Genomic DNA, 17,727 nt, shown 5'->3' on the forward strand with positions numbered 1-17,727 from the left:
CAACACTGCCTCAGCACCACCCACCACTACCATCACCAACACTGCCTCAGCACCACCCACCACTACCATCACCAACACTGCCTCAGCACCACCCACCACTACCATCACCAACACTGCCTCAGCACCACCCACCACTACCATCACCAACACTGCCTCAGCACCACCCACCACTACCATCACCAACACTGCCTCAGCACCACCCACCACTACCATCACCAACACTCCTGGCAAGTAAGTTTATTCAGGTATACACAGATACAGTTACCCCACAGATAAAGACGCTCTGAGCACACATCTGCCTGGACAGAACACACCTGCAGAACTCCATTACCACGACATTTACCTCTTCAAACTGCGAAGTCATAACAATAAAAACTTGTTCAGTTTATCTCTGTATTATGTCACTCTGTCTTACTTTTTTGAGTTATCCCAGGTAATTCACACTACTGTAAGATAACTGTACTTACGTGTACATGTACCTAAATAAAATATACTCTAAATAAACTTACCAACCTACATCCTTATTACTGTTCAAAACATACTCCTGTGTGCACCCATCTATCACATAATGGTTGCAGGAATCAACGGTCCCAGACCAGGCCTCCGAAACTTGAACACAAATATTACAGAAATAAGAACAACTGTACCATACACATTCCTGTATCATCCATAATGGTGGACACATTTAACATGTTCTAAAAAGTGGCTACAATAACAACCATAATTTTTAAAGGGGTGCACCGGTAAGCCAGCGGAAGGCCTCGGACAGATGACCAAAAGCTCCAGTGGTAGGTCATCATATGACTAAGACTCGCGTCAGGAAACACTTGTCCTGTTTCCTGACGAACCTGACCTAACGTAATACGTTCTATGAAAAAAAAATCTTCATTACTGCCGTTCTTACCATAAAGAGACAGTATAATAACATACGTGATATGTCAAGATATCTTATTAATGAAAATAAGATACCACATATACTAAGCAAATTTCCTTAATTCGTTTGTAACAGATAAGTGAACTGTAGATACAAATCCAGATGTACTCCTGTAAACCCTCTTGAAGGCCTAGTTCCTAGGCCTATTGTGTACCCATATGCTCTTGCACTACCATCCATAGGATGGATATGATGTACACAATAAACTAGCCACTACCATCCACAGGATGGATATGAGGTACACAATAAACTAGCCACTACCATCCACAGGATGGATATGAGGTACACAATAAACTAGCCACTACCATCCACAGGATGGATATGAGGTACACAATAAACTAGCCACTACCATCCACAGGATGGATATGAGGTACACAATAAACTAGCCACTACCATCCACAGGATGGATATGAGGTACACAATAAACTAGCCACTACCATCCACAGGATGGATATGAGGTACACAATAAACTAGCCACTACCATCCACAGGATGGATATGAGGTACACAATAAACTAGCCACTACCATCCACAGGATGGATATGAGGTACACAATAAACTAGCCACTACATCCACAGGATGGATATGAGGTACACAATAAACTAGCCACTACCATCCACAGGATGGATATGATATACACAATAAACTAGCCACTACCATCCACAGGATGGATATGAGGTACACAATAAACTAGCCACTACCATCCACAGGATGGATATGATGTACACAATAAACTAGCCACTACCATCCACAGGATGGATATGATGTACACAATAAACTAGCCACTACCATCCACAGGATGGTGAGTACGTACACAATAAACTAGACACTACCATCCACAGGATGGTGAGTACGTACACAATAAACTAGCCACTACCATCCACAGGATAGTGAGTACGTACACAATAAACTAGCCACTACCATCCACAGGATAGTGAGTACGTACACAATAAACTAGCCACTACCATCCACAGGATAGTGAGTACGTACACAATAAACTAGCCACTACCATCCACAGGATGGTGAGTACGTACACAATAAACTAGTCACTACCATCCACAGGATGGTGAGTACGTACACAATAAACTAGCCACTACCATCCACAGGATGGTGAGTACGTACACAATAAACTAGCCACTACCATCCACAGGATGGTGAGTACGTACACAATAAACTAGCCACTACCATCCACAGGATGGTGAGTACGTACACAATAAACTAGCCACTACCATCCACAGGATAGTGAGTACGTACACAATAAACTAGCCACTACCATCCACAGGATGGTGAGTACGTACACAATAAACTAGCCACTACCATCCACAGGATGGTGAGTACGTACACAATAAACTAGCCACTACCATCCACAGGATGGTGAGTACGTACACAATAAACTAGCCACTACCATCCACAGGATGGTGAGTACGTACACAATAAACTAGCCACTTCGGTGGCAAAATCTAATGTTACCTTGTATTCCTATGGTTCTAGACTTACTTGACCAACACGTATTACGAATCATGCAAAACAGCAGTGTAGATTAAATATAATTAGAAATTCGTAGATTTTCATGCCATTCTACATGCTTGCGAGACAGAAAGATAAGTAATTGTGACTTTCAGATCAATATCTTTGAGAGACGTTTTGATTATGTTTGAGAGTTTTGAGAGCTTTCTGGTGAGAGCTGAGACAGCATTATGTGCTGTTGCCTGAACCTGCACAGCAGCTGCCTACCTGCTACACCAGACATTAATTACCACTTCTCGTCACCTAGTTGCTACACTTGCTCCACCTGGCGTCATTCTGAATTTGCAGCTGCCCCAGCCTCTGTCCCTAGCACCTAGTTCCTAGCCCCCAGCCTTTAGAACAGACACAGGACATAGCAGACTTTATTAATGTGACGTTTCACTCTACATAGAGCTTTTAGATGTTTCGCTCTAGAGTGAAACGTTGTCACAATACCTTCTGTACCTGCCTTTCCTTCACTTTCTGCAGTGCAACACCTACCCTGTTTGCGGCTACAGCAGACACCACCCAGCCTGTCTGCAGCTATAGCAGACACTACCCAACCTGTTTGCATCTACAGCAAACACCGCCCAGAATGTCTGCAGCTACAGCAGACACCACCCAGCCTGCCTGCAGCTATAGCAGACACTACCCAACCTGTCTGCATCTACAGCAAACGCCGCCCAGAATGTCTGCAGCTATAGCAGATACCACCCAGCCTGTCTGCTGTTACACCAGACACCACCCAGCCTGTCTGCAGCTACAGGAGACACCACCCAGCCTGTCTGCATCTACAGCAAACACCGCCCAGAATGTCTGCAGCTACAGCAGATACCACCCAGTCTGTCTGCAGCTACAGCAGACACCACCCAGCCTGTCTGCAGTTACAGCAGACACCTCCCAGAATGTCTGCAGCTACAGGAGACACCACCCAGCCTGTCTGCAGTTACAGTAGACACCGCCCAGACTGTCTACCAGTAGAGCAGACACTGCCCAGGTCATCTCCCACAATGGGTCAGTGTTCAGTCATCCCTACCATACCCTACGACCCACACTCTACGACCCACAACCTACGACCCACAACCTACGACCCACACCCTACAACCCACACCCTGAGACCCACGCACACACACACACACACACACACACACACAAGTCACACGAGAGAATACACAAGTCTGGACTGATCACGTCAAAACTACTAATACTGTCAGCAGTATTACTATCGTATGTATTAGACTGAAGAGAATCTTGTGCAGCCGAAACGTTTCGTCACTATAAATACCCAGTGTGTCACATTCATAATTAAAGACACCTAGGTGTTGCACATGTGTCTTATTCATCAATTTATCGGTATTGTATAATATTAATATTATACACAATCCTTCCTAATGCACTACAACAAGCGCTGTGTTTACGAAGTTGTATAACGCAAATCCCACAGTCCCAGACGCTAATAAATGAATGAATAATGTAAGGAAGGCCATTCTAGTCATGGGGTCACGAATGACAAACTAAATACTAGACACATACTAGCATCCTCCGCCCCATCCCTCGGCATACCTGCTCATCCTTCGTCAGCTCTACTAGCTCCCGTGGACCGGCTCACAGCAAAAGCATACCGGGTTCGATCACCCGGGGAAACATGTGGACATCGTTCATCTGTTTTAGCGATGTTAGCCGGCTGCTGAGGGTGTTAACCTGTCACAAGTTGCTATGCAAATATGTGACACTGGTATGGAAATGATGTGAGAACTAGCACTGGTGCAGCAGCGAAAAAACACCTTTGTTTTCTTATTATCGTCCCAAACTTACTTTGTAAGGAATTTCTTGGGTCTTGTTGTGTTAGAATGATGAGCTGATGTAGGTAGCAGTTCTTAGCTTGTAAATAAAGTTAGTAACCTTAACCTAACCTTGTAAAACACTGTGTGAGAGAGAGAGAGAGAGAGAGAGAGAGAGAGAGAGAGAGAGAGAGAGAGAGAGAGAGAGAGAGAGAGAGAGAGAGAGAGAGAGAGAATGCTACACACATTAGCATCAGGAGGGCGGCTACGCACTTACCATAGCAACGGAGTGGAACTTGAGGAATTCCGTCTGTTGACGGGTGATGCCTGTCAGGGTGTCAGCCAGAGTCTGGTGACGGGCCAGCGTCTCCTCTCCACGACCCAGCAACCATGCTACCACCTGTCAACCAAACCGTTCTTATATTACACACGTTAAAGCCCTTAATTATACTATACACTTCGGGCAGACACCCGCTACATTAACAATTATACACAGACAATAATAATAATAATAATAACAATAATAATAATAATAATAATAATAATATCTTTATAACTACAAGTACATGTACAAGGTATACAGACCATAGCTGACATCAATGGCATACTACTATATAGAAAGTCCCTTATTATGCTGAGCATTTCCCGCAAATTAGGTCAATTTTATCCCAGGATGCGACCTACACCAGTCCACTAACACCCAGGTACCTATTTTACTCTTAGGTGAGCATGGAAAGCAGGTGTCTTAAGGAAACACGTGCTAATGTTCCCACCCGTACCGGGAATCGAACCACGGACCTCAGTGAGTGAGCTGAGTGCGCTACGTAATTACACTATGTACGATAATTGTACTTATGAGTATCTGTGCCACACCAAGAATTATACATCATTATAATCACGTATAATCGCGCCACCCCACCTTTAACACCACTGGAAAGGTACACAACATTAATATAGCCAGTCTGACTTTCTTAGATTATTTTAAGTTACTAAATTATATCTCCAGACTTTTCTACCAATATATGTCTTTATAACAGTTATTAACAAGGTGAGTACAAATAGGAAGCGCGTCTGTCTGGCGCTCAGCAGACGGAGGATCAAGCCTCCACGTCATGCGCTGAATGATCCCCATGGATTTAGCGCTTAACATAAATTATAAGTAAGTAAGTAAGTTTATTCAGGTATACACAAATACAGTTACATAGAATTATCATACATAGCAGCATATGTGTGGAGAACCTGGGATAACCCAAAAAAGTCAGACAGAGTGACTTATTTCCATTGGGGTCCTTTGACTAAATACTAAATACTAACAGTTATTTATTTTCTGCAACAAGTGTATGACTGTGTAATAATACTCTGTTCAACCATATATATATTGATCAAGAATTAAGATTAACTTTTCACCACATTATACGATATTTATATTATCTCTCAGTCCACAGTAGGATTCGAACCTGTAAACTCGGCAACAGAGTACACAGTACTTTAGCCACACTCACGAATCTGGAGTCTGGCTGTGTGGATAAGGTACTGTGTATTATATCGTTGTGGACCGAGAGATAATGTTTGTATATAATTTCGCCCGTTTTCGAATTGTTAAGCAACACACGACATACACACTGAGAGGTGTACTTCTCTGTGTATATACACTATGAGCTAAATACCTATTTTAATGTATAAAGGATTCTGGTCGTGAAAAAAAGTTAGGTACAGCGTTAATGATCACTTGGGTTTTAAACCTAACTAACCCCACCAAGGTAGTGTGATATTCTTTCCCCTGAAAGAAACAAGCATTCACCATTACTCATTCAACAGACCTGTCTTGACTTTGCAACAAGTGTCAAAGGAACATAAATATAAAAGACAATATGGAATGCATATTTATAATTATACACCAAAACTATGTTAATAACTTTTAACATAACCTTGCTTAAGTTAACAATTTATGAATAACGTATGAAAAACGTAGCTTCTAGATAATAAGCAAAAAGGCACAATACTGTGACTGGAACAATACACAAATATCCCGCACATAGGAGAGAGGAGCTTGCCACGACGTTTCGGTCCAAGTCGGACCATTTACAAAGTCACAGTGTGACTCCAAGTCGAACCAAAACGTGGTGGTAAGTTTCTCTCTTCTATGTGCGAGTTATCTGCGAGTGTAGCTTCTAGATTCTCTGCTGTTAGTGCTTATAGTAACTTCTGCTGCCCTCTGTGTGTAGAGAAGCTGTGTCTGCACTCTTGGATACCTCTGGCACTTCACCAAGAGCTAGGCTCTTCCTTTGCTCTTCTTTGATAAGTAAAGAGCTCCAAGAGTCAGACCGAGGTGCTGCGTGTGTAGACAATCTTGTGCTGGTGTGAGATATGTGATTGTACGGTGAGTAAATGTGGTGAAGAATGATGGTGAGTAAAGGTGGTGAAGAACGATGGTGAGTAAATGTGGTGAAGAATGATGGTGAGTAAAGGTGGTGAAGAACGATGGTGAGTAAATGTGGTGAAGAATGATGGTGAGTAAATGTGGTGAAGAATGATGGTGAGTAAAGGTGGTGAAGAATGATGGTGAGTAAAGGTGGTGAAGAATGATGGTGAGTAAATGTGGTGAAGAATGATGGTGAGTAAAGGTGGTGAAGAATGATGGTGAGTAAATGTGGTGAAGAACGATGGTGAGTAGAGGTGGTGAAGAACGATGGTGAGTTGAGGTGGTGAAGAACGATGGTGAGTAGAGGTGAAGAATGATGGTGAGTAGAGGTGAAGAACGATGGTGAGTAAAGGTGAAGAATGATGGTGAAGAACGATGGTGAGTAGAGGTGGTGAAGAACGATGGTGAGTAGAGGTGAAGAATGATGGTGAGTAGAGGTGGTGAAGAATGATGGTGAGTAGAGGTGGTGAAGAACGATGGTGAGTAAAGGTGGTGAAGAATGATGGTGAGTAAAGGTGAAGAATGATGGTGAGTAGAGGTGGTGAAGAATGATGGTGAGTAGAGGTGGTGAAGAATGATGGTGAGTAGAGGTGGTGAAGAATGATGGTGAGTAGAGGTGGTGAAGAATGATGGTGAGTAGAGGTGGTGAAGAATGATGGTGAGTAGTGGTGAAGAATGATGGTGAGTAGAGGTGGTGAAGAATGATGGTGAGTAGAGGTGGTGAAGAATGATGGTGAGTAGAGGTGAAGAATGATGGTGAGTAAAGGTGAAGAATGATGGTGAGTAGAGGTGGTGAAGAATGATGGTGAGTAAAGGTGGTGAAGAATGATGGTGAGTAGAGGTGGTGAAGAATGATGGTGAGTAGAGGTGGTGAAGAATGATGGTGAGTAAAGGTGGTGAAGAATGATGGTGAGTATAGGCGGTGAGGAATGATGGTGAGTATAGGTGGTGAAGAATGATGGTGAGTATAGGCGGTGAGGAATGATGGTGAGTATAGGTGGTGAAGAATGATGGTGATAAGTAAGTAAGTAAGTAAGTAAGTTTATTCAGGTATACACAAATACAGTTACATAGAATTATCATATATAGCAGCATATGTGTAGAGAACCTAGGATAACCCAAAAAAGTCAGACAGAGTGACTTATTTCCATTGGGGTCCTTTTACCTTATTATTATAGTATAAAGGTTATAATATTTTCTTATTGTTCTACAATGAAGATAACATCTTATTATCCTACTAAAAAGACTATCTGCGACACCAAGGTCATTAAGACTATCTACAATACGAGTGTCATTACAAGGAATAAGGTAAAATTTACACGTATGTTAGCTAAAAAATAGAAAATCATTCCCCTCCCTTTCTGTAGCTACAGTCATCAGACACCTTTTGGCACTCTTCTTGAACTGGTTCGCGCTATGACTGGCTTTGACATGTGCGGGTAGTCTGTTCCATTCCTTTATTGCTGTACAATAAAAGGTGTTTGAAGCCTGGCCACTGACTGTGGGTACTACAAAGTTGTGCTCTCTCCCCCTAGTTCTATGATTGCTTTGGTTCCCAGCCTTGACAAAATTGACAGCAAGATATTCTGGACATTGCTTGTGAGCAATTTTATAAACATGATTTAGCTTCAGTTGTTTTACTCTGTCTTCAACATTCAGCATATCCAACTGCTGTAATTCATCCTGGCCTACATGTTCTCTTGGTCCCAGCCCCAGGATGAATCTTACGATTTTGTTCTGGGTGATTTGCAGTCTATCTTTCAGTTTTTTTGTCAAGGCAGAGTACCAAGAAGAGCAAGCGTAATCCATATGGCATTGTATAAGGGCTAGACATAGAGTCCTGCGAGCCTCAGTAGGTAGACACTGTGCTTGTCTATACAGGAACTTCAGTCTGGCATTCGCTTTCTTTACTACACTGTTCCCTATCAATTCTCCTGACATGCTTGGGTCAAAGGGGATTCCCAAATATTTTACTGATGAAACCAAAGTGATGGGCTCCCCATTACATTGAACATTAAAATTATTTACCCTTCTCAGTTTATGTTTCGTGCCAAAGAGAATGGCTTCAGTTTTCCCTAGGTGTAATGATAGTTTGTTGTCTACTAACCATTTGCTGCAGGACTCCAGTTCCAGTGTTAAAACATTAGCAATATCTTGTGGGTCTTTACCTGACACTAACAGAGCACTGTCATCTGCATACAGTAGGAGTTTGCACTTGACACTGATAGGCATATCATTGACATAACATAAGAATAATAAGGGACCCAGAATACTACCTTGGGGAACTCCACATGTTATCGGCAGGGGTTCTGATTCTGTTTTGTTGATTTTGACTATTTGTCTCCTATTGCTAAGGTAGGACTTAAACCAGTCTACAGAACCTATACCGATAGTTTGAAGTTTATTACATAATATATTGTGGTTGACAGTATCGAAGGCCTTTTGCAGGTCTAAGGTTACCATGCCTATGAGGTTCCCCTTTGACATTTCAGTTCTCAGGTAATCCATCAGATTAATAAGGGAGGTGTCGGTTGAGTAGGATCTTCTAAAGCCCGATTGATAGCTATGGAGAATGTTGTTGTCATTAAGGTACTTAACTACTTGAGAATACACCGCCCTCTCTAGAATTTTAGATATTATACTGAGTATACTAACAGGCCTATAGTTGCTTACATCAGACCTACTATTTTTCTTAAAGATAGGAGTAACTCTGGCCTCCTTGAACCCCTCCGGTACTGTATTAGTGGTGATTGATAGATTTATTATGTGAGCAATAGGGATTGACAGTTCAGAAGCACCATCTTTTAGGAACTTAGACGGGATGTTATCAGGGCCTGTGCTCTTAGTTGGGTTTAACCTGCTTAGTTCTTTTTGAATAAAGTCATGAGATACACTTACTAGTTGACAACTGTTTGGGGTTACCCCTTTATTGGTATAGTATGTTTGAAACTTATCAGAGTCTGTGTTAAAGGTATTTGATGCAGCTGGTAGTTTACTTACTAGTGTTGATGCAACAGATGTGTAGTATGAATTAAAGCAATTTGCCACCTTAGATGTTTCGTGGCATACCTCATTATCGATAGTGAGTACTATGTTAGACCTATCTACTGGCTTATGGCTATACCCCAACTGTTTTAGTTGATGCCAGAGCTTTCTGGGGTTATGCTTATACTCTTCAATTTTTGAGCAGTAGTGCTTTGCCTTTGCTCCTTTTATAAGTCTCTGTACTCTGTTCCTCACCCTTTGGAATTCATTTAGTGCTGCAATATCCTGTCTGTTTGCTTTAAATCTTTTTAGCAGCTGGTCTCTGAATTTCATATTATCTAATATCTCAGTATTCATCCAGGGTTCAGTTCTTCGTTTAATCCTAACCTCTTTAACTGGTGCAATATTATCAAGGATGGTAGTGAACATTGTTTTGAATTTTTCCCAGGCATCGTTTACGTCCGTGCAACTTGTTATCTCTGTCCAGTCACAATTGTGTAGCCTATTTACCAGTGTTTCTTTACTGTAGTTTCTAGTTGACCTCATTTTTATTGTCCTGTGTAGGCCTATCCTATCCCTAGTTATTTTCCTGGTGCAGTAAATGATGAAATGATCACTAAGACCTGTGGTAATGACGCCTGACTGACTAATGTTCTCAGAGCGGTTACAAAGTATGTGGTCAATTAGGGTGGCTGAGAACTGTGTGATCCGGGTTGGAGTATTAATAAGTTGAGTGTAACTATTTAATCCTAGAATTTGCTTATACCTTTTGCATAGCCCGTTATTTTGCTGCTGAAAACAGATATTGAAGTCGCCCAGTATTATTGTCTCGCAATTGTTTTCAACTCCGGACAAGACTCTGGAAAAGTCTTCTAAGAACTGGTCCTGGGTAGGAGGGCGGTAACTAGTTCCTACTAAGATGGGTTTGGTCTTAGGAAGCAGCACTTCAAACCATAGAATCTCCAGTTTATTGTTATTTAAATCAGGTCTTGGGTTGTAAGCTAAGTCATTTCTAATGTAGGCACATACTCCACCACCCTTTCTGTTCCTATCTAAGCGTTTTATATTGTAACCATCTATTTTGACCTCGTCGTCAGTCACCGTATCATCCAACCAAGATTCAGAGATGGTTATAACTGCCGCCCTAATTTTGTTAGCTAGAATCCTAATCTCTGCCAATTTAGGAAGAAGTGATCTTGCATTGACATGAATAAAGTGAAGGCCTGTTTTCATAAAACAATCATAATCATCAATATATGGCAATGGGTCATTTGTATTAAAATTTGGTAAATCAATGTCATCACTGCTAAAGGGTAACTGTGCCAAAGTGCATTTGTTACACACAAAATGAATTCTGGCACCGTTGCTATAATTGTACATACATCCATCATGCACCCACCCCTTACACATTTTACATAAGGTGCCTTTTCTGTTTTTCATGCGTACTTTAGTACAGTGTATACATCTGTTTGGTAGTGTTTGAGATAATAATGGCTGTATTGTCTCACATTGACCTATGTATGCATTACCTATGGAGTTAAGGTTATCATCCCTAGCTACTAGACCGTCATTATTGCCGTCATTTATCTGTCTGTTTTTCCTCTGCACAATAGTTTGAGGTCCTGGATTAATTTGGATATCACCACTTAAGAGCGCTACAATAAGAGCTGTGTGCCATTGTTTTTGTTTAGGTATGCGGTGTTGCCATACCTTGCGGCGATAGTGACATTTACTTTTCTGGTAGGATGGCAACTGTTGGGCTTTTACTGTCCAGGGCGCTGTTACTCCATTCACCTTTTCCAACCCCCATGACTGATTTCTTTCTTCATGGAATTGAAGAAGAAATATAAATATAATTATGGCAGCCTGTACCCCCCTAATGCCTGCCATTTTCACTCTTCGCTCTTTTACTCATATACAATAATATTTATTTCTCTTTTCCAGTCCCTAGTACACTTAGTATCTGCTTTAGCAATCACACTGAATTACTAGTAAAATTTCCTCTTCAAAAACCTCTTCACTGCTCACTTTTCCCTTAACTTCACAAAACCCTTACAATTAACCCCTTCAAACACACTCCCCTTCCCATCTCACTTCACAGTCTGGCTTCCCCAATTAACTTCTAACTCCTTTCCATTCTGGTAGATCAGAAAGGTTTAATCCATGGTTTTATCCTTCCAAATCCCCCTCAGTTCCATTTATCGGGGATTGTGTGGTGTTGTTGACTGCCTGACCTGTTTTGCTGACTCAGCCATTTTTAAAACACTTAGGGGAGTAACGCCACCTACCACCTGACTTTCTTTGAGTTTATAGATATATTTGGCGTTTTCTGCTATGATTCTCTCACTGTACACTGGTCAGCTGAATATAGGTCAGCTACTAAAACATTAACCTTGACTGTTTAACTATTCACTTCTTTCTCACGGCTGGCACTGAGGGATAACCGTCCTATACCTTGGAGTTTTATACTGTTGATTTGACGATGTCTCCTGTGTTTCCCTCTCGTTAGCACTGGTACAGGTGATATGATGGTGGTACAGATATGATGCTACTGTCAACAGATGAACGTCAGTAAAGATGAGAATTTCACTTCGCTAGTTGTACGTCTGGCAGTAGCTGCTGTTTGAATGCCGGTCAGCCATGTTTAAAGGCTCAAATCTTTCCCTCGTTTGGCACTGACGAAAAAAGTCCTACAGACCTGGCATTTCCTTGGAGATTTAGTTGATCAGGATTTCTGCCATGTTGTCTTCCCGTTAAACACTGGTGCAGTTGATATGGAGGTCAGTTATTTCATTTAGTGGAAAACGTCTTGTGTCTGGTTCACGTCTGGTAGCAGGTCTGGTACTTGAATGCCGGTCCCTCTTCTGTCATATTTAGTCCATTTCGTTGTCGTCACCGTCAGTTTTTATGTAACTATAGTTAACTTGCATGTTGTTGCAGCAGTACTTGCAAATTTGGCCATCACTGGAGTTCGGATAGGCCCAGGGGACGGCAAGATATAGGAGCAGCCTTGTTGCTGCTTGCTGCGGCTGCGGCAGCAAATAATAAGATATTACAAGGACCACAATGGAAATAAGTCACTTTGTTTGACTTTTTTGGGTTATCCTGGGTGATTTACACATATGTTACTATGTATCATAATTGCACTTATGTGTATCTGTGCCTAAATAAATGTACTTAATAAAATCAACAGATACATAAAGTGAGGGAGGAACTTAGATTTCCTTAGTTAGCCATATATTATTTACCACGTTTTCTTTACACATGTTAAGTGGGAGAACGAAGATGTTTTAGGAGAGACTCAAGACATTTTTATCACACCTTACTACTTGAGGAAGAGGATTTAGATTAATAATAATAATAATAATAATAATAATAATAATAATAATAATAATAATAATATAATATCTATTTACTACAAGTACATGTACGTGGTATACAGACCATAGCTAACATCAGCGACATACTACTACATAGAAAGATGGTTGTTATGAATAACAAAAAAAGGCACAATACTGTGACTGGAACGATACACAAATAACGCCAAATGCCTGAGCTTGCTACCATCTGCAGCTCATAAGACTGCCATCCCCACGAGCCCCTTTGAGGCGGGGTAGATGGCAGACCAGAGGCCCTTCTTCGTGAGGGCAGGGAAGGGCCTGGGGACACTTGGGATGAGGAGGTACTTGTACCTCCTCCCATGAGACCTCGAGACACTTCCAGATAGGGAGCCAAAGCCGGGTCACCACTACTTCGGGAGAATACCCGATCGATACCATGCCTAACCCTTCTAGGGTAGGGTAGGTACCTGAGCCCGAGCCTTTAGCTCATAAGACTGTCATTCCCATTAGCCCCCTTGGGGCGGGGTTGGCAGACCAGAGAGGCCTAGCTTGTGGCTAGGCCTGGGGACAGTTGGTCCCAAAGATGAGGAGGTACTTGTGCCTCCTCCCATGGGAGACTTAGGTCTCAGACACTCCCTAAAGAGGGAGCCAAGGCCGGGCCACCACTTGGAAAAGGCCCGGGCCGGGAGAATACCGGCTAATCTTTAATAATAATAACAAATAACCCGCACATAAAAGAGAGAAGCTTACGACGACGTTTCGGTCCGACATGTACATTCACTACTTTTCCTATCATGCTTCCCCTGTCAGGAATGTGTTCTTATTTCCCTCTTTCTCCGTGCCCTCCGCATCTGTGATCCTCAGTTCCTTCCAGCAGAAATTTCCACTCTTCATAATTCGTTTTCCCGTCTTAGCTACCCTTCCCATTTCATAGACTCTGCCCTCTCACGTGCTAAACGTAATTTCTTCTCTCCCACACTCTCCACTCCTGGGAACTCTTCTGTCCTCTGCCTTCCCTACATTTCCGGTCTTTCTAATCTCAACAATTCTCTCCGTCCCTTAGACATCAAACTTACTTTCCGCCAGACTAACACTCTTCGCACAAATCTCGTTCATACCTCTCCTCCCTCTACAGATGTTCCTGGTGTCTACTCTATTTCTTGCTCCTCCTGTCCTCTTCAATACTTCGGAGAAACTGGTCGATCTCTTTCTGACAGACTTAGGGAGCACAAAAATAGTGTTAGGCTTGCCGACACTAACAATGCTCTGTTCTGTCACGTCAGAGATCACAGTCATCCTATTAACTGGTCTTCTGCTAAAACTGTCTTCCCTACTTCCAACTCTAACAGTCGCCGTCTAGTTGAATCCTCTCTAATATACAACTTTCCTTGTATGAACCTTAGTCGTGGCTTCGTCTCTGTAGATGCCTTCCTCTCCCACTACATTGTAAAATGTTCCAAACTTCACAACACTCGTGACTTAACCTGACTCCTCATTTTTCTTTTTCTTCTTCTCAATCTTCCCCTTTCCTCTTTCCTTTTTCTCCTCTGGGTTGTCTTTCTTCCTTCTGTCTCGTGTTTCTGTTCCTTCTTTATTTATTTCACCACTTCCCCTTTCACCCACCTCTGTGCGCTTGCTCTCCCTCTGTGGGCACCTAGCTCCCTTGCAGTGCTCCCCTTTCTTTGTATTTGACTGGCTCCTCCTCCTTATTCCCCACTACTACCAGTACCACCACCACCACCTCTTCCTGCCTATATATAGCCGTCCTGCTCCACTTCTGGTTAGTGTGACTTTGTAAATGGTCCAAGTCGGACCGAAACGTCGTCGTAAGCTTCTCTCTTTTATGTGCGGGTTATTTGTGTATGGTTGTTATGCATTTCGGGCAAATTAGGTCAGTTTTGTCCCAGAATGCGACCCACACCAGTCAACTAACACCCAGGTACCCATTTTAAACTGATGGGTAAACAGGGACAGCAGGTGTCTTATGGAAACATATCCCTAATGTTTTCCAGCCGTACCGGAGGAGATTCGAACTCCGGACCTCAGTGTCAGAGCCGAGTGCGCTACGGGACACCTAAACCAGAGAGTTAGTAACCCAGGACAACTTAATAAAGACTGGCTTATTTCCATCGAGATCCCTTAATCGTCTTAACCCACGATGCGACCCAAACCTGTCGCCTAACATCCAGGTACCTACTTACCGCTAGGTAATAACAGTAGTAGTAGTACTAGTGATATATTCGGAGCAAATCGACCGTGTAGGTCACTCAGCAGTCATACCGATAAAAATATATATACAACATACAATACTATTATTATTATAATCAAATTAAGCGATAAACCCGAAAGGGTCACAGAGCACTGCCCTCCCCCACACACTAACAAAGACAAAATTAACAAACACTAAAAGCTACGAACATAAACACCCGGCACAATGTGACATTTCCATTTCTCAGCATAAAAATTATCATATTACTGTAGATTTTATTTAGAATATTAACCCCGAAGGGTTTAGCAGTAAAAGATAACCCAGTAAAGTCAATCATAGTGGCTTATTTCCATCAGTGTCCTTTTTGGGTCCTTCCCCAGGATGCCACATACAACAGTCTAGTAACTCCCAGGTATCTATGCACTGCTAGGTACCAGCAGCAGCATATGTTAGGAGACCTACCTAAGATCCAAGTCCTCTCAGGTGTGTGCTGGCCACTACAACCACGAGCAAGTGATTTTTAACAAATAAGAAACTGCACTGGCCGGGAATCGAACCCCCGATACTTTAACTTGCCACCCGAGTAGCACATCAAAATTCCAAGACGTCGTAAACCACTGAGCCATCAATGTCACATACATCATGTACCCAGTATCACTGGAGAAGTCACTCCTGATGCGGACACACACATGGCTGTAGCGGGCTACAGGACTAATTTCATTCTCTTCCCGTTTGAAATACCAGTCACATAAGCAGTATATATATATATATATATATATATATATATATATATATATATATATATATATATATATATATATATATATATATATATATATATATATATATATATATATATATATATATATATATATATGTATATATATATGTATATATATATGTCGTGCCGAATATGTAAAACTGGTCAATTAGCAAGAACTCATTTAAAATTAAGCCCTTTCTAAAATTTTCTCTTATACGTTTAAAGATATATTTTTTTCATTAATGTTGATGTAAAAATTTATAATTTTGCACCAAAAGGAACTTAGAAAACTTACCTAACCTTATTATAACAAGCGCAATTTATTTTAGCCTAACCCAACTAAATATATTTTAGATTTGTTTACAATAATTTAATACTAAACAAACACAGTGAAATATATTTTTTTCGTTAGGTTCAGAATGATTTTGGCGAAATTATTGCATACACAAATTTTCACTTGTCCTATATGGCAAGATGAGCGTTGCTATTTAAGCCAAGATCGCAATTTCTGCCTATTCGGCACGACATATATATATATATATATATATATATATATATATATATATATATATATATATATATATATATATATATATATATATATATATATATATATATATATCTTGCTTATGTGACTGGCATTTCAAACGGGAAGAGAATGAAATAAGTCCTGTAGCCTGTAAATATTTGTTTTAGATTGGGAAGTATACCTTAGCATATATGTATGGGTGTGGTCTCAGTAAGTAAGACTGGCGTATCTCAAGAATACAGATACTGTGTTTTTTCGTTTCTCTTGCCTCTCACTAGTGGGTCCCGTCCACTGGTGATGACGCCTTCAGCTGATGCACCTCATGTGAATGCTATGTAAGTGTTCATCTGCCTTCTTTTGTTTCATATTCATCAAGACTAAGATGATGAACACCTTCATCCAGGTTGAGGGACTGATTACCTCTTCTACTCTCTGCATTATCAACACCTTCAAATAACCTCTGTACTGAATTGATAAAGTCACTGGTTATCGAAACGTCTTTAGAATAAAGATACCCAGGTGATCCATAAATATCTTATTCATCAACTGTATTGCATACTAAAAAAAAAATGGCTTCTCTGATTTCTTTTCCTAGTTTAAAAACCAAGAAAGAGCAATGAGAATCTGTATTGACAAATTCCTAGAAGAACTTAACTGCTACATTAAGAACGCTTTCACTAACTACCTTTAAGTTTCCTTCCCACATAATTCTACTCCAAAGGGATACACCACCACACCAGGAGTCGAGAAGAAAACACACGGAGACTCATATTCCCTTAAGTACCGTTGTAGACACTGTTCCCCATCCTTCAGAAAACCAGCAATAACGTCGCGGTAGTCACTACAAAGACCATACGGGACTTCAAAAGGACCTCGACACCATATACTGGCACCAAGGATGCAGGAGTTTTCACAATTCTGTGTAGTGGGTGTGACCAGGTAAACATCAGCGAGACAGCTAGAAGTCTATCAGTCTTTTTAAAGTGGGTATGCTCTTAGAGAACACTAACGCCTGAGTACAGCATCGTAACTCACATTCACACCTAAGAACCTGTCCAGTATGGGCCAATAGGCCTGTTGCAGCTTTCTTATGTTCTAATGGCGCGGCACAAAGCTGAACGATCATGTTAGGAAAACGTTTCGCCGTTACGGCTCGACAAAGCTCCTGGAGAGAGAAACGTTGTCATAATAAAATGTCACACTAGTTGCACTTGTGTCCTTTTACCTAACGCATTGTTGGTAATTCTACCAACATTAT

At 41.4% G+C, this 17,727-nt stretch overlaps 1 protein-coding gene across 4 annotated transcripts in view; it reads right to left on the reverse strand.

The window, feature by feature from the left end:
• Positions 1-17,727, reverse strand: part of LOC128703789 (uncharacterized) — a 662,970-nt gene that overhangs the window by 374,945 nt on the left and 270,298 nt on the right. For all 4 annotated transcript variants that reach the window (XM_070103721.1, XM_070103724.1, XM_070103723.1 and 1 more), the window contains exon 9: positions 4,498-4,620. In XM_070103721.1, coding sequence (XP_069959822.1) covers positions 4,498-4,620 — 123 coding nt within the window. The remainder of the gene's footprint in view (positions 1-4,497; positions 4,621-17,727) is intronic.

The sequence above is a fragment of the Cherax quadricarinatus genome, chromosome 87, assembly GCF_038502225.1.
Source record: "Cherax quadricarinatus isolate ZL_2023a chromosome 87, ASM3850222v1, whole genome shotgun sequence".
NCBI classification, from domain to species: domain Eukaryota; kingdom Metazoa; phylum Arthropoda; class Malacostraca; order Decapoda; family Parastacidae; genus Cherax; species Cherax quadricarinatus.